This window comes from Cydia fagiglandana, chromosome 4 (assembly GCF_963556715.1).
Source record: "Cydia fagiglandana chromosome 4, ilCydFagi1.1, whole genome shotgun sequence".
Taxonomy (NCBI): Eukaryota; Metazoa; Arthropoda; class Insecta; order Lepidoptera; family Tortricidae; genus Cydia; species Cydia fagiglandana.
In genome coordinates this window covers 6,480,885-6,499,327 of record NC_085935.1, presented here as the reverse complement: position 1 = coordinate 6,499,327, position 18,443 = coordinate 6,480,885, and the positions used below count along the sequence as shown (strand labels likewise).

The following is an 18,443-nucleotide window of genomic DNA, read 5'->3' as shown; positions in this document are numbered from 1 at the left end:
AGTAGATCGCCAATCCAACTCTAACTTGTGGGAGACGGCGTATTCCGACTTTCGGCGTAACCCAAAAAACAATCACTTCACAAGTCACTTGCACACAGCCACCCACTTATCGTCCCTGCACCTCTGACAGTCCACCCGACAGCACCAATGGAAGGTGCAGTTGCAGGGCTTGATGCTGGACTTCCTGATGAGGGCGTGGCCTCTTCCGCAGCAGAGCAGGTCGCAGGAGCCGGAGCGGGAGGTCCGCCCGATCCGGCAGACGCGGCCTGAGGTGCCGGCGGAATCCGTCTTCGGGTCCACTTCGCAGAAGCTTGGGGATCTGATAAAGTTTCAGGTCAGTGAAATGTTGTTCTAATATTTGTAATTTAAAATCAACGCTTTGTTCCCGTTATAGTTGTAGATAGTTCTTAGAACATTTTATGCGTAAACAAATGAAGCAAGGGCTTCACCTTAAAGTAACGTATAGCGTACGAGTAATAACGTAAGTCAAAGGGAGTTTTAAAATAGGTGAACAGAGCTCGGGTAACGCACTTACAACCCATCTGGTGTTATATGGGCGACAGTAATCTCTTACCATCAGGCGATTCGTCAACTCGTTTGCCTCTTTTATCATTAAAAACAATAGCTATAGCTCTAACTGGACAAGGGTCGGCAGAGGCTGAAAATTAATAACTAACTGAAATTTTAGGGAACCAAAACCGCATTGATGTTTTTAAGGCCCTATAAGATAGGTACTCGTATAATTTGACTTTTCAGAGTCAGAGGAAGTAAATGACGTAATTGTATGAACTCACTTTTCAAAAAACAGGAGACTAGTTTTAGGCGCTGGTCGCGCCCGGCTCCGCCTTCTGCCCCTGGGCCGTCCACGTAGTACGGAAAACCCATTGTTCAGCTCTTCTTGGGCTACTATTAGAGCCTGGAAGAAGAAGAAGAGAAGGTTAATTAATTAATTAAATTTATTGGTAGTCAGGAGCCTGAGACAGATTTTAACAACTTTTTACGATTTTGAATTGGTTTTGATACATTGACAATCGTCTTGGTGATTGGCGTGCAAAATTATATCAAAACTGTAACAAGTTGTTAAGTCTGAATCCAGGCTCCAGAATGTATTTATCTACGTATATTCGAACCTTTCCTAATTAATTAACCCTTGCAAATAATTGAATGTAATTAAACTCCTTGTAATGAATTAAATGCCAAGAACGCTGTGAATAGTCGTGCCCATATCAACAAGAACGCTTACAAGAGTTATGGCATGGCGTTAGCTATGTAAAATGTAACCTTCATGCTTTCGAATAAGGTTTATATTGCCTTGCTTGCAACCATGATCTTGGCGTGTTAGTTACGATTGAAGGGTGTCAAACATATCCCAAATGTCTAAAACTTTTACAAATCATGGATCAGAATTGAAGATACACAGCATTATCATCATCCCCAAAATCAAACTGTGATATAGGTAAGGTAGGTACCTTTCTATATTGTCGTTTGATGGTGGAAGCCACGACTCTGAAGTCAGGCGTGGCCCGCCAGCAGGTCCGCAGCTGGCAACTGCCGGAGAGGCCATGGCATTTGCACCGAACCTCCATGTGGGACGACAGGATCTGAAATAAATTACCTATTAGGAGCTGACCTGGCTGTACAGTATTCTAACTCTGGACATAGATGAATAGGAAGGATTAGGGTATTTCTAACCTATGTACTTACAAATCTCATTCTAAACGCCACAGTATTAACAGAAAAATACTGATCTACGATTTAATACTTCGGAACAGCCTGTATGCAGATACCTACATGTCATGTCTCTAGTGTCACTTTAATCTTATAGTCATTGTGAACAACTGATACAGAATTAACAGAATGCTCCTATTTATTGATGATTTATTTAACATTTAAAATATTTCTTTTCGGTGGCTTCTAGTAGGTGCCATTGGGGGCATTAAGTACAGTTAGGGTTGCAATATGGAAGAATTAAATGTCCTGATAAAAATCCAGACATTTCTTGTAGCAGAGATTTGGCGTAGCTTGAACGACGCCCCGGATCGTATCGTGGATCTACTTTTCCCTTTCCCTTCGCCCGATCCCGTAGCCCCCTCCTCGGGCGCGCATTTTATTTTTATAAGGTCATTCCTAAAAATCCGGACACATGCCAAGTCCGGCCGCAATCCGGACAAAGGGTCAAAAATCCGGACAAACGGTCAAAAATCCGGACATGTCCGGACAAATCCGGACATATGACAACCCTATTAAGTACAGTAGGCGATAAATAAATGTGTTGTAATTTCATAATTATTAAAATTTGTTTCTCCGGGTTTGTGATTTGAACACAATGGTATTGATAATTCTAGGTTCATGGGGAAATATGCAATTATCGTGATTTATTTCACATACCTACTATTTAATTTAGAACGGTTATGAACTTATGAATTAATCACCAATATGACCGATTTCTCCTCCACCTGACCTCGTATCATCAGAAAATGACCTTGGGTGCACTGGTCGGCCACATTGCGGCATTGCTCCGGGCCACATTAAATTGTAAGTCCACGTCGGACGCATGAAAATCATAAATCTGTATCGTACGTGACCACGTCGCTCGCACAATGGCGACGGAGCGCCACCCAGCGCAGCTATCTCATAACATTTACATAATTAAACGCCGCAGTGCAATCACGATGACGTCTTAATTCCGCCAAAGCCGCCGGCCGAACAATTTTCCAAATTGAGTCGGGCAAAAATTCAAATAAATCGGCGTTTCGGCCCGCCTCCCCGGCCCGGCCGGCCCTAATAACCTGGTATTAAGAGCGTTCGCGATAGAATTCGCCACCCAAGACGTCTGTAATACGTCGTAATGAAGCTGGAATATTAAAAATGGCCCCGAACGAACCGCTTATTATGTTCTCACCTCGGCGGGCCGTTCGTGAAATACGGCGGACTAATGTAGGCCCTGCAGGGCGCGCCCGATTGCCCACACGACTTTCGATAGTTTAAGGCGCTATCTATAACACTTTAGTGGTTCAATTTGGGGTTCCGGTTTCAATTAATTTAGTGCACGATAGAACTGAAGACACTAATGAAATATGGAGCCGAAGAGGATGTAATTTATTAGAGCTGTTATCGCGCGATTAAACCAAGGAAATGTCAAGTGACATTTTTGATAAGGCGTTTAGAAAGTACCTACAACGAGACTACAACCGTAATGTAAATATATGCGAATATCATACACAATCCTAAGGTCTCAATGTACATATATTGTTTCAGTAAATCAAATCCAAGGCAAGTTATCATTGATACTTAGTTATATTTTCTAATGTGTCAACTATACGTTCGTAGAGGTCATCTCTCGACACATCTCTGTTTATTGCCATAGGTCGGGAAAGTAAACCAGTTTGGTTCCTTTGTTTACATCTCGCCCCCTGTCCTCTAAGTCAGACTAAACAATGATGTCAGCAATCAGCATCGGTAGCCAGAACTAGCAACAAATTGAGGCTAAACGTATAATTATCTCGATGGAATATAATTAAGACTGCTCCGTTTTATTATGACTATTTAAAGCTGTGACCTTTAGAATAGTGCGTAGTTTTGTTAGAATTTATGTCCTTATTTAAATAAAATTATATTTTTAAAAGGAAGCTATAATTGCTTGCCCAAGCGTTGAGACCATTCAACGAATTATTGAACCCACTGCCGTGATATTTCACAAGATCATATTAATTACATCTATAGAAAAGGATGAGTAGAGGCTTTTATTTTTATTGATGCATATCAAGCTAAATAATTTAAGATATTTTGAAATGGAATAGAGTTGAAATTAAAATAACCATTACGACTCTTTACCCTCGATGACATAAAGACGGCATATGCGTTTAGTACTTACATCCTCAACGTATTGAACCGTTTCACTAGTGTGAGACGGCTTTTTATGTGTCTATGTGTTCACGAATGGAAGTTCCCATGTTTGCCTCCTCTCCAAATTGATTCGACTGATTTCCATGCGGTTTTCAAAAAGGGAATCTGTGATATTCAGAAATACGATTGTTATTGTTGAAAAAATGACTCGGATTTTTTAAAAATCTATTTACATTTTAAAGCTCTTGTAGGTAATTGATGTTTGTATCGACAATCAGCACATTTTGATGTGACGATATTAAATATGGCTAATATAGTACATGTGTCAAAATATCTTTTGTAATACTTATGTGTGCATTTACCTGTAGCAAAAAGAATAGATAGTATAGAGGGGTCCTGTCATAGTAAATGTTGTAGTCACTGTAAATTTACTGCCATCTATCGACACACGACTATAACTCAAAATAAACACGTATAAAATTATCAAAAAATTTAATATATATGGATAAATGATTTTATTATTTTTATATCATTTCGACCAATGTTCATTCACTGATATCTATGTGTTAAAATTGTTAAATATGAAACGGTGCCGTCACGCCATCTAGCCGAGAGTAGGCTAAAGGTGTGTGCGCCATCTACGCGAGAATGACTTTTTCTTGATTTCCGAGGCACGCTTTTTTCTTAGACGTTATTCATCTTATACGAAGTTACATATATCTTTGCCTGTAGATAGGTAGTTCACAGGTAATAGTCAAGTGTTAAAAATATGGGTGCATACTGCCTACAACTCACTCAAAAATATGTCCCATATTTCTGAACTCGCCGACATAAAAGCTACGTGACATGTTTTGAGTAAGATGTGTGCACCCATATTTTTACACTTGACTCAAATTATCGTCTAATAAATAACAACATCAACGTCTTTAAACAACGTCTATTTTGGCACGCGCACACAAAAAACACAATCAATTCGAAACGTGGGCAAGTGAATCACAGTAATCTGAAAGGCGATTAAGTCGGTGACTAACGATAATAGGTTTAAGATGACCGCGACTAAACCGTCGAACAAATTAACTATTAGTTAACCGCACACGGAGACTCGATGGAGTTAGAGGGAATCTACAGGATTCAATGCTAACGCGGAATTCAATAATTCTAATTGTCCGCCGTTGTAATTGATAGGTAAAATACCTAAGTAAAGGTATTTTTAATATGCAAATTGGAGAATAAGCTTTAACACGACGTGTATCGTCAAAGAAGACGTGAGGATAACAGGAATTTAGAAATTGCCATGTTGAAGACAAATCCAAACTATATAAGCGACTTTTTAATGCTTTGATCATTTCTTGGAATAAATCTAAAATACACATACTGAGATAAAAACTAATTTTTATGATAATTATATCATGAGTCATCACACCTACAACCACATTCGTCTTTTGGTAAAAGTGGTAATACACCACATGTTATAAAGTGGTTGGTGGTGGTGGTAGTGGTAATTGACAACTTACAACTGGAATATATGTAGATAACGCTTAATAACATACATTGTTATTAATACTTTACTTTAAGTACCTAGAAATGATGAGCAAAGGCAGTATTTTGTCCATATCTTTATAAAAACTATAACAATAGAATATCAAAGCTGTCTAAATGGATACAAGTTTAACTCGTGATCTCACTGAATAAAATAATTAGTATATGACATCGACACAAAAACCGTCTATTATTCGTCTAGCTGACGCAACTGTGTCGAAAAAATTAATAGCAATTATATTTAAATCGATATCGAACACTCATTGGGAAACAAAATATTAACTCATCGTATCGATTTTTTGTAACGTAATTATCACCTTGGCTCTCTAATGTGGGACCTAATTTCTTGTGTGGGTCGACGCGAGATCCTTTATAGTCCCGCTGAGGGTCGTCTCGATCTCGAAGCTGGAGGTCGCGTGTCACACCGTTTAGGTACCTACCTAAGTGTTGAATAATAAGATAAGTAAGTAAAGAGATTACTTTATCTTTTTATTCAAATATACTAAAAAAAATAATGAAAGTAAATCATTCTATTTTAAAGGATTTGGCCAGAATACTTTGACGGAAATATATGCGGTCTATGCGGGCGACTTGTATATTCTATGAGCTTTGACTCATTGTTAGTTTAATAGCTCCTCTACACGATGGGCCAACACCGGCCAATCCAAGGGACGCATTTATGCTTTTGAGGGAGCAAGTGAATTTGCTATCTCATTCTACCGCATGGCTGCGTCCCTTGGAGTGGCCGGCGTTCCTTTGGATTACCAAGGCGTTCGGGATTTGTTCGGCCAACTCAACCAAATTCCAAGAATCGGCGCCGGTGTAGACATTATTTATATGAAAGCGACCTTTGGCCTCTCACCTCTGTATTGAAAACTGAAACACTTGGCAAGCTCAATAGACTAAAATTGATCTTAATTGGATTCTGTTCAATTTCAATTTCAATTCATTTATTTGTCGAAAAGCAGGTAGTGTTACAAACAGGTGTTACATACATATTATAATTAAGTGCTCCACTTTTGGCCGTATGAGGCATACAAATATTTAACGTGAGTGGCGGTGTAGCTCATGAGTTACAAATTAATGTTTCATTCATATATACGTATGCATGGGTGCTAAGCTAATAGTTTTGCTGACTGTATATTATGTAATTTTTTCGCTAACAAGGATTAAATAAAAAACATCCCGCACTTTATTGGCAGCGAACGCGTCAGCCATTAACCAACGAACGCGTTGTCGTGGCACTATACTATTACGCTTCGGTGTGACTCGACCCGCCTTTATTTTGACATTAATAAAAATATCATCGCGGGGGTTATTACAAGCGAGCGTGTCTAACAGAGATCTCACTGGGCGGCTGTTAATTATGTGGCCACAAAACAAAATGGTAAATGCCGCCGTACCTTGAGTGTGGGTCGGACCACCGGCCAAGATACGTTCTACATGCCTTCGGCCAATTTCCTTACACCTTGGCGAGGGGTGTATTCTGACATTTTAATATGTTTTTCGAAGTGTCTAGTGCCAATCTTAACGGTAGGAATCTTTAGGTCGGTTGGATTTTTCTGCTGGTTGTGAAATGTTCAATTCGTTCAATAACTTAATTTCGTTTTTATACATTGATAAGTTGTACGTCTTTGATACCAACATAACTTTTTATCCATTAAATCATACTTTTAAATTTCATTTATTAAAAAACAATGTCTTCAAGTTAGTAAAATATACCTAATGAATTCTTATCAGATAGCGGCATAAAGTGTTTCTTCCTATTAAATTCATTTTTGTAAGGGTTAAAAACAAACAGTTTCTTATAATACCTAATTGAAAATGTATCATGATTTTTCAAGTACATATTTCAAGTATTTCAACCTATTAATTTTACCGTGCTTAAATGAGGTCAAGCTTTGTGTAACAAAACAGATTGTGTTTTTGGCAGGTCTAAAATCTAAATTATCCATTTGGAAGCAACTGGTTATCCCATCATACCACCAACTAATTATCAAATAAAACATAACCTTTTAATTACCCATTCAGCTTTAAGGACCCTGTTACAGAAAGTGACAACAATTATAATATTTTAGCGATATTAATTTATAGCTAATAAACCCATGATTATCTCGTAAAAACAACATTGTATAGTAATAATCATTAGCCCGGACTCAGTTTTTATTGCCATAGACTATGGATCGTAAATGTCGCAGCAAAGTATATTTTAATAGTAAATTATATAGATATTAAATAGTATTTGGCATATAATTTTATCTTTGCTACCGGATCGTTAAAACTACGATTATATTCGTCTGGCTTTGGTAGCAATTAAATTAGTCTAAGTAAAGAGAAGTGGAGACGTTTTCACGAGATGTTTACCAACTGATAAGTAAAACAGAAGGTAAGATTATTTTCTCAACGTTTAATTTTTTAATAAAACGGATTCCTAAAAAAACCGGGCAAGTGCGAGTCGGACTCGCGCACGAAGGGTTCCGTACCATAATGCAAAAAAAAAACAAAAAAAATAGCAAAAAAAACGGTCACCCATCCAAGTACTGACCACTCCCGACGTTGCTTAACTTTGGTCAAAAATCACGTTTGTTGTATGGGAGCCCCATTTAAATCTTTATTTTATTCTGTTTTTACTATTTGTTGTTATAGCGGCAACAGAAATACATCATCTGTGAAAATTTCAACTGTCTAGCTATCACGGTTCGTGAGATACAGCCTGGTGACAGACGGACGGACGGACGGACGGACGGACGGACGGACGGACGGACGGATGGACGGACGGACGGACGGACGGACAGCGAAGTCTTAGTAATAGAGGGTCCCGTTTTACCCTTTAGGTACGGAACCCTTCTGTTTTTACTATTTGTTGTTATAGCGGCAACAGAAATACATCATCTGTGAAAATTTCAACTGTCTAGCTATCACGGTTCGTGAGATACAGCCTGGTGACAGACGGACGGACGGACGGACGGACGGACGGACGGACGGACGGACGGACGGATGGACGGACGGACGGACGGACGGACAGCGAAGTCTTAGTAATAGAGGGTCCCGTTTTACCCTTTAGGTACGGAACCCTAAAAATACATAGGTCAAGGAGCATTATTTCTAGAAATACAAGTATAGGTGCCTACCATATTTAAGTACATACCCAGGGCCGTCTTATACTATGCTGAGGCCCTTGGGCACATAAGAATTTGGGGCCCTTTTGGAAAGTAAAGAAGGCGCATTAAACTATTTTTTATTCTACTATGATCTTCTATTTATTATGAGTAATTAATAGTTATTTGTTTTACAAGGGGGCAAAGTTGTTGTTTAACCGCTCGTGCTAATATTGATACCCGAGCAAGCGAAAAATTCCAAAATTGAATTCGAAAAATGGAATCTTAAGCGTTGCGAGGGTTTCAAAGCACGAGGGTTAAACAAAATTTGCCCCCAAATGAAACACAAAATTTTTCACCACACCAACCCGAAGCAAATATTAAATGTAAAATATCAAACAAAATCACACAAATCAAATCCAAATGAATGTTATTAAATATTTATCATCCAAAATCATCATTTAAAAGTCAATTCTACCAGCAAACATAAGAAAACAAATCAAAATTTGCATTTGATTACTTTGTCTCATGTGAATAAAATGCAACTTTGCTATCAGTTTTTGAAGTGCAAAGTAAGCCTTTCCGTGCTGGTGTGGTGAAAATATACTGTCACTATCTGTCCTTGAGGATGGGGCCCTGTGCCCTTATGGTAAAGACGGTACTGTACCCAAATATAAGTATCCACTTTTCTATACAGCGAGTATGGCGACGTGGGTACTTAAATTGTAGCAGTTAGGTAATGTACAACGGACCTGTAGAATAAATATGAAACTTAAAAACCTAACATAGATGCTGGTGGCCCCCATCAGACAGGTATCATGCCACTCAATTAAAAACCACAAAGGTATTACAAATTAAATCATTTGTACGTAACCGTCGTGTTTGTATTATAAAAAGTGTATAGACGTAAATTATATTAATCGTAAATCCCTCTAATATGTATCCACGATACCAGGTATGCCGCTTCGCTGTCAGATTTGGTTCCGGAGGCTAATATAATATTATAAGCAAACATAACTTTGCCGTTGAAATTAAATGTGTTCAACTCAAAGTCAACCACATAAAGCGTTGAATTGATGACTCTTAGCGGGTTAATTAAGTTTGTTATTTCGTATTTAAACTTCAGCTTGACATGTTTATTCTTAGACGGAAGAGGCCTATTAAATTATTAGGCGTAATCCTACTACGCCTGGTATTTTGGCTAACTGTCGGTTACTGGGTAGTGTCAGTGTAGTGTATGCTGCAGCTTAGTGACACGACAAATCAGCTTTGGACATGTTTAGTATCGGGCGACAAGTTATGCCGCTTGTAAGGAGAAATTGAGGGCAAAATTAGATAGATTATGAAGCGATTATCTATATTCACAACTCAATTAAGTAGGTATAAAACAATATATGTTTTTGTTGTTTTACAACTTGTATTAATTTTCAGTTTTAAACCTCATATGAATTTAGACCTATTAGGAAGTATCTGGGTGCTTTTAATATTAAGTAATAACATGGATAACATTTAAAAATATCTACCAGTAACAGAAACAATTTTTATCAAGGTGTAAACTCCTTCTTAATATTGCTATTTCTGTTGTTTAAATATTTATTACCAAGCGGATATAAACACTTTATCCAATATTAAAAAAATGTCACAGTTATATTTTTTGAATAGTGTCCAGGACACACACAGCCATTTCTGTTGGTACACGAAAAGCAAATGTACAGACGCCAATCATGTAAATTAACATTAATTCCGCAATATCGAAAATGATTGCTCTAAATACGGCCAAAGTCAGTCAATTCAGATTTTAAGTCGATACGGTACGCATTACGCGCACTTTATGTGCTATAAAACTGGGTGTGATCACCCAAATGGCCATGCACCATACCATGTCTTATGGCCATGTATGCCGGCTGTTTGGACCACCCATACGGAGATTACCGCTCGCCACGCCCATCGACCGCTCTCCAATTTGAACTAAATAAGTGTTGGACCCCATTTTTAACGCCTTGGATAACCAATTTGGACACCTAAACAATTTCTACCCCGACAGCGACTATTACTAAATGACCCACAACTTCCTCCAGTCTGAGAAAAATTGGTCTTGAAGACAGGTCAATGTAAATTGGTGTGTTGTAAATATGGCTTTAAATTGTGGTCGTTATGTCAAAATAGAGAAATAGTTTACGTGTCGTGATGTTTCTACGAGGATAACAACTTCGGTCGTTAATAATTGAGTCATTCATTTTTGTAGTCGGATTTTTGTGGAATCAGATCATGGACTCTCCGTGGAATTTAAAATTGGTTTATCTTCGTATTTGATCGTACAAGAAAAATTCCAAAAAAAAGTGTTATCAAAGAAAAACGGATTGCGAGTTTTTTCCTGCGGATATCTAGACTGCCCACTAGCTGGCCTATGGCCTTATCTTGGTCAACATTCTGTCGCTGCTTTTAGCATTCTTAATTTAAATTTCTTTTAGCAAGAGCACCATACTTACAATTTTTTAAATTAAATTTTGTAGGTTTCGTTCTATGCCTTTGCAGGTGGACCCTGTTCATCCTTGTTTAATTGGAAACTCAATCTAGATTTATATATTTTGTATAAAATTACATAGTGATCTGTTTGAGGCCTTGTTGGCCTTTGTATGGAGGGTTGATCAATTTTGGACAACCTGCATTAAAAATATATTTTTTCGCGTCCAGAAAGTGTTTTATTTATGTACTTTCTCCTAATCAGAACACGATAACAAATATGCCCTTAAGGCTTAAACGGATGATCACCACCATTTTTAGGGTTCCGTACCCAAAGGGTAAAACGGGACCCTATTACTAAGACTTCGCTGTCCGTCCGTCCGTCCGTCCGTCCGTCCGTCCGTCTGTCACTAGGCTGTATCTCACGAACCGTGATAGCTAGACAGTTGAAATTTTCACAGATGATGTATTTCTGTTGCCGCTATAACAACAAATACTAAAAACAGAATAAAATAAAGATTTAAATGTGGCTCCCATACAACAAACGTGATTTTTGACCAAAGTTAACTTGGATGGGTGACCGTTTTCTTTTTGCATTTTTTCCGTTTTTTTTTGCTTTATGGTACGAAACCCTTCGTGCGCGAGTCCGACTCGCACTTGCCCGGTTTTTGTTACACCTTGTATGTAAACTTTTATCCGTTTTTATAGCAGGTAAAAAGGTCCTAAATGACAATTTCCTTTGATTTTAACAGTTTTTGAATTCAAGATGTTTAATATTCACCCTCATCTCGTGTGATCAAACCGGCAATATTCCACCAAGCTTCTAATGAAGCAAATTGAAGTGTCATTGAGTATTAGTGGTGTTTTTGAACCCCCATTGTTCGCTTTTGAATAGACATCAAAGTGAAATGAAGGATTCCTGCTTTGCTTAGGGATTTGATTAAAATTCTTCGTGTCCATGTTAATTGAATTGACAATTCCGAGTTTATGGAGGTGGTGTTTGTTTTCTTTATAACCTCTTTACGGTTTACATGGGTAAGGTCATATCGAGGAGATTTAATGACAAGGTTCAAAAACATTGAATAAAGCTTTTGTTAAAATGATCCAGTAGGATTGATATGATAATTTGGGTGGTGATTTTGGTTGTTTCTTTGGGTTTAAACTATTGGCAACGCGCTGGCACTTCTGAAGCCGCATGCGTCATTAGACTATGGGAACTTGGTAACCGATTCCTAGGTGTAACAAAATAAAATATTATATGTAAGTACCTACTTGAAGCTGTTTTTGGTGGAATTAAAAAGTTACATTTCTCAGATCAACTCACCGACCGTCCAGCATCGTTATTGTGCACATTAATCCTCGACTGCAAATCGTCCACCTTCTCCCTCGCATCCAGGAACTTCCTCGAGAACTCGACCCCAAACGCCAGGTTGTGCGAGCACCCGCTCCACTCCCACTTCTGGGCCCTCCTCTCCCTGGGGTGGGAGGGGTAGCCGAGGGGGTCGCAGCTGCAGGAGAGCAGTCTGCCTTGCGCGCAGGCGCGGGCGACGGCGTGCGCCACTCCTGCGGCGGTCAGCGCGTACAGGAAGGAAGACTCGCGGAAACCTGGAAAGATAAGATAAGATACCATTAATTGCTTACTCGAGTTTTAAACTCAGATAAATCCAACTGTCAGTATTTGAGATTTTGGTATTATGAAAAGGTTAGGCCCCTTATTCATAAACGTTTACTAAAGTTGGCAAGCCGATAATAATCGTTTGTCCCTTTCCATCATACCGATACGTCGGAAAGGGACAAACGATTATTATCGGCTTGTCAACTTTAGTAAACGTTTATAAATAAGGGGGTTAGAGGGTAAGGTGGATTTATGAAAGTTTGAAGTTAAGCGACTACATTTGTAGGTGTACAAAAAGGTTACATAATAAATAGGTATTCTAGTGTAACCACTATAATTTGTCTGTCAGGCGTACAATATTAGGACTCCTCTTAAAATCTAGATTAACTATTCGTTATGTTTTTCTTTATTAGCCAAGAAAGATGCAGAAGGTAAAGAAAATAACGATGGTAGGGCAACAATATCGATGCGATCTTAGAGTACCATGTTTATTTTAGTTATGAAAGTATTATTATTATTGCCACTTATAATATTGTCATCGTTACAGTTTTTACTGCTACGAGTAGGCGGAGGTTATGCTTATGCTATCTAATATTTTTTTACTTTTTTTTTATAAACAATTCTTTATTCGAAGTATAATCGGCGAGAAAAGGGTACCGAACAGCCAGTTTTTTTTATAAGCAGCAAGTATTTTCTTGTAAAAAACGCTGTTGCTCAAACTGCCTCGACTAAGGACCGAACTTGACGCGGCATATACTAATACGCAGTGACGTATTGTATGCCTTGCGTTTTCACCATACTAGCTGCGTAGTGCGTAAAAGGTCCGCTAAAGCTTTGGCGTGTCGACCCTTGTTTTCTCCATAACAGGCTTACCGGTCATTAAAGATTTCTATCAATTAACCCCATTTCTTTATCACTAGAATATGTACATTTCATTGCCACTGTTGTATCTTCCGGAACCGCATTAAATACAAAGACCAAGAGAAGACATCGCATTCCGATGAATCAATGGTATTTGTCATACATAAACTAGTAGGAGCATGAAGTGCGCTTACGCTGGTCTGTTCCTCTTTGAGCTAACGGCATGCAACTTTGTCGCTTGGTTTTGTTAATTTTTACGGTTCCGAAGATCATATGGTTATGGTAGCCTTAAATATGCCGACACCCTACTCGCGCCATACGGAAACTCCATTCCGGGTTTTATTTTGGAGTATCCTTCTCCTAGATACCTGAAACCTGAAACCTGAAATATGCGGCAGATTCCTGCAGCTGACCTGTCTCCACACGTAATGGCTCGCTCCCTTTAATTATGGGTTGCAAGCAATTAATGGCAACTGAATACTGTATAAGGTAGGCTGCTGTAAGACTATCAGCGGAGCAAGACAAACACTTGTATGGAATCCACATACTGTTTGTATTGCCCCCACCAAAATAAACTGTGTTCTTCATTCCCCACCTTACCTTTGTAGGTACTTATACACATTTTATACATATACATTTTTATATACACATTCGACACAGGTATTTTATACTAACTAGACGACTCTAACTTAAAGAACTGAAAAGAAGGAAATGTTTTCGTGTTTTTATTTCTCTCGAGCCGAGTCTTTACGAATATACTTAGTCTAGTTTCCGTGTCAATAACATATAAAAACTACAATTTTGCATTAGCCCCCTCTTAACACAGTAGTGATAGATTTGCTAAAATAAAGTGGCGAAATCAGGCATTGTTTCAATTATCATTCAAAAATCAACACAAAACAACACCAAGTGGAAAATCCCTTGAAGATTTATAGGAACGCGGAACGTCCAAGACCGCCATTTATCTATTTTATTGCAATAAATTAAATACAGAAACCATTTTAGATGCGAAGATAAGCTATTGGACCCGCACAATGTAATCTTTTACTATAAACAGTATGACATCTATTTGCATTTGACTTAGCCGGCTCGGTTAATTGTGTACCACGGTTAATAATGTGCTATTGGTGCTATTCGGGCGATTTCATTGTGCTTCTCCAATGGGAGTCTGGTATTATAGCGATTTCAAGGGCCATCTCCCTTTTAATGGGCAATTACGGCTGAGGCCTGCGCCACCTGCGTCGCGATTGACCCTATTCGATACGCGCGTAGCCATATGGCGATGTTTATTGCAATATTTGAAATATAAAGGATGCGATCTACGCTTACCGATTTTTACTGAATGGAGTTATAAAATTGGAACAGATTGAGGATGAAGTGATCTGTACGGCTAACATCAGTTTGGCATTGACATAAACGCTATATATATCTCTTTCGCACTAATATATCAGTACGAGCGAGATGCATAGAAAGTAAATTACGTTTACGATAGCGTTTATGTCAATGCCAAACTGATGGTAGCCGTACTGACGTAGTGATCTCAGTATGCAATTTTTAGGGTTCCTTACCCAAAGGGTAAAAACGGTCCGTCTGTCACCAGGAGGCTATGTATCTCATGAACCGTGATAGCTAAACAGTTGAAATTTTCACAGATGTATTTCTGTTGCCGCTATAACAACAAATAAGTACTGAAAAGTACGGAACCCTCGGTGGACGAGTCCGACTCGCACTTGTCCGGTTTTTATTAGAATTTTGTCACGCGGCGGGACACTAAAAGTCCTGATTTCACTATGGTACCCTCCGGCCCGGAATTGTACAGAACTGTAAAAAAAAAAGGAAAATCTTATACACTTCTCGAATTTTTAAAGAGATGTGAAGACACTGAAGGAGTCACATAGGGGATTCTCAAGTAGAACGCGCTCGCACAAATTAGGTACAATATATAAGATGCGCTACATCTATATTAATTAATTACTTTGGACACGTGGCCAGACGGGAGCCGGACAACTTTGAAAAGCGCATTATGGTTGCCATGGTGGATGGAAGACATCCACCAACCCGCTGGGTGGACACTGTAAAAAAGGTCTACCAGGGACCTCCACAGGCGCCTATTATTAGGAAGTCGGATAATCGTGCAGAATGGAGAGCCTTGGTGCACAAAATAACGACCTCATGTGGTCGCGACCCTCAGTCATGAGGAATCGAGGAGGAAGTATAAGTGATATCTAAATTAAATTGAGATCAATTTGATGATCGATGCTGCTCATGATCATCCAAAAAGTTATGACCATTTTGCTTTGCACTAACCTACATCTTGCATCTGAAACAAATGTGGTAGTGCTTACACTTACCGCATTTTTTCTCCAAACGAAAGTTCTCACGAGCTCGTCCGGAGCGATAAAGTCCCGATTGCCGATACGAATGTACCATCGTCCACACAGTTAACTGAATAATCCTAACCCTTATTCCAATCAATTAAGGTCCACCTACGGTCAGTGAAGCTTGCTGCTGTTAGTATCGAATAAATTAATTCTTCTGTGGCATGTGATTAATACGGGCTGCCCGTTATCGGGACGGATTAGTTGCCCTCTCCGAGTGAGCCTAATTGACACCCACTGATACGGTTTTATTGAAATAAAGGAGTTTTAATTTGGTATTAGGCGGCCGGTTTGGGTGAAATTTGGGTGATATTGTAAGGATGTGCTCACACTTAATCAACGAACGTATTTCACTCAATTGTTTGGCGCGTTCGGCTTACGACTGCTCCGAGCAGTCATAGAGGCACGTCTAATGACCGAGAAAAATAATTACATTGGCGAAGAAACGCATAGTCAACGATAAAAAGTTCATCATAATATATATATCAGCCGAAAAACGTTCATTAACAGATTCCCTCCTCATAGGATCTCTACAACGACCGGTCGTACGCTGCCCTCATCCCAAGTTAGGTACAGAGCGTTCGCCTCAAGTTATTTGGGGGCCTTCTATTGGCGTATTTTCGGATTAATCCCAGTGCTTCTTTCCGCCAGTGCTCGACAAGATAAAGACTTTAAACAAAGAGCGTAGGTGCTCTCATCTTAAATGTCGGCAATGTGTCCATGGGTGATGGTATTTGCTAACCATCAGGCGATTCGTCTGCTCGTTTCCCTCCGTCATAAAAAATAGTAAAAATAAAGCTCGAGTTAGATAGCCTGTGTTAAAAGCTGTCCAATCTGACCGCAGCGTACGGGTTGACAGATATTTCCATACAATAGCGTAAACGTCACATTTTTAAATGTTTTAGCGTTTTTGTCTTTTGTGTGGAAAGTACGTGATTAGTTCTTTTAAGGAAAAATGTTTAACACCTGTAGGCCAAGCACATGATTGGCGTGACAGTATCTCGCGGCGAGATTAACTACCCGTCTTTTTCTAACTATATTAACAAAAGAGGGACGGGTAGTCTATCTCGCCGCGAGATGTCGCGCCAATCATGTGCTAGCCCGGCTGTTGCGACCTCTTTATACAGGGTGACTTTTTGAACGTGTTAAACCGCTGGCATTTCCGGCTCTATGACGAATAATATAACGTATTCACTTTTGTCTAATGTTATTTTGTACAATCAGCTGTAGTTAAACTGTGTGTTATCCATATTCTTATAAGAATGACATACCTTGTTATAATATATATATGTACCTGACATGTAAAATACCGTTACTTTTTCCAATAAAATTCTGATTCTGATTCTGAGTACAGTCAGCGTCAAAAGTAGCGGATCAGCAGAGTACACGTCAAATGTTTATACCATTCTCTAATAGCTTAACAAAAATAATGTCTGTATATGTACCTAGACTAATTTAGACTGTAACAGATACTTTTGAACGCGAACTATATCGTACTAAACTCAGGTACTGTAAATTATAAGATCTATTAAGTCATGTTCAAAATGTCACCCAGTAATATTCTGCAGAACCCTCCCAAGAATAATTTGGTTTTACGTCAATAGGAAGTGGGAATCTCTCGCTGTTTGATCATTCTGTCAATCTGTCCTCACGCTAGAGAGCCGCTATACTACAGATCACTTGACTGGCCTAATAGATGGAGCAATAAGACAACCCGCGGTGACATTGGCGCTTCCTTAAAAATATTCCCCATTTTCCTCTCTGCATTATTCAAAATATTTTTAATGTGTATTAATTACAGCTTGCCCCTTCGTTTTAGTAAGTAAGTAAGTAATCATTTATTGTCAGATTATGCAATGTCAGTATACAGATGTTACAATATTATTTGATTAGAGAGTGTCACAATCAACCGGTTTACGGTTTAGTTTTTTAGATTTTTTATTTTCCTTTATTATAAAAGTTAGGACCTTTTAAAAGTTTGTATGGAATTTGTTTTTCGCTCCTGACTCATATAATAATAAAAAATTTAAATAAGTCGAACGAATGGAAGGTTATGGTTAATACCTACAGAATAAATTGTGTATAAATATGTATTTTACAAAAAGTCAATATTCTGGGAGAAAAATGGGGACTACGTTTTATGGAGAAGCGGTCGTCCATTGCACTCCTATCGCCTTATGGTTTCATCAGTTGTAAAAATATTGCAGTCACGGGGAAAGGGAGATATCACTGTCAATATCATTGATAAAATGCGTGACGGAGCTGAATGCTTCGATTGCGATAGCAATGCGTCAACGACAGCTACTTAATTTGTCAATGTAATTTATAGAATCAATGCACCCGGCGTGAAAAAAACGCACATGTCACATAGGTACCTATTTGGCCTATTTGCAAACGGAAAGTTTTCGTAAGCGCTTGATAAAGGTTGACTCACGCTAGACCGGGCCGGAGCCCGGCCGAAGCTTCTGGCGCTTTGTTTTTACGGAAAAAACACGTGATTACCAGTCACGGTCGTCATAGAAAATGACGACGGACGTCTCGGCCCGAGCACGGCCCGGTCTAGCGTGAGTCATCCTTAATGCGGTGTCTGTGGGAGATAGTCTGCGTACAACACAAACCAGCCGCATCCGACATCTTTCAAAC

At 38.9% G+C, this 18,443-nt stretch overlaps 1 protein-coding gene across 1 annotated transcript in view; it reads right to left on the bottom strand.

The window, feature by feature from the left end:
- LOC134663521 (protein Wnt-10a) overlaps positions 1 to 18,443 on the bottom strand; it is a 36,782-nt gene continuing 18,339 nt past the window's right edge. Inside the window, exons 3-6 of the mRNA XM_063519914.1 lie at positions 12,271 to 12,551; positions 1,470 to 1,601; positions 795 to 916; positions 1 to 319 (exon numbers count right to left, since the gene is read on the bottom strand). Of these exons, the coding sequence (XP_063375984.1) occupies positions 85 to 319; positions 795 to 916; positions 1,470 to 1,601; positions 12,271 to 12,551 (770 nt within the window). The 3' untranslated portion in view covers positions 1 to 84. The remainder of the gene's footprint in view (positions 320 to 794; positions 917 to 1,469; positions 1,602 to 12,270; positions 12,552 to 18,443) is intronic.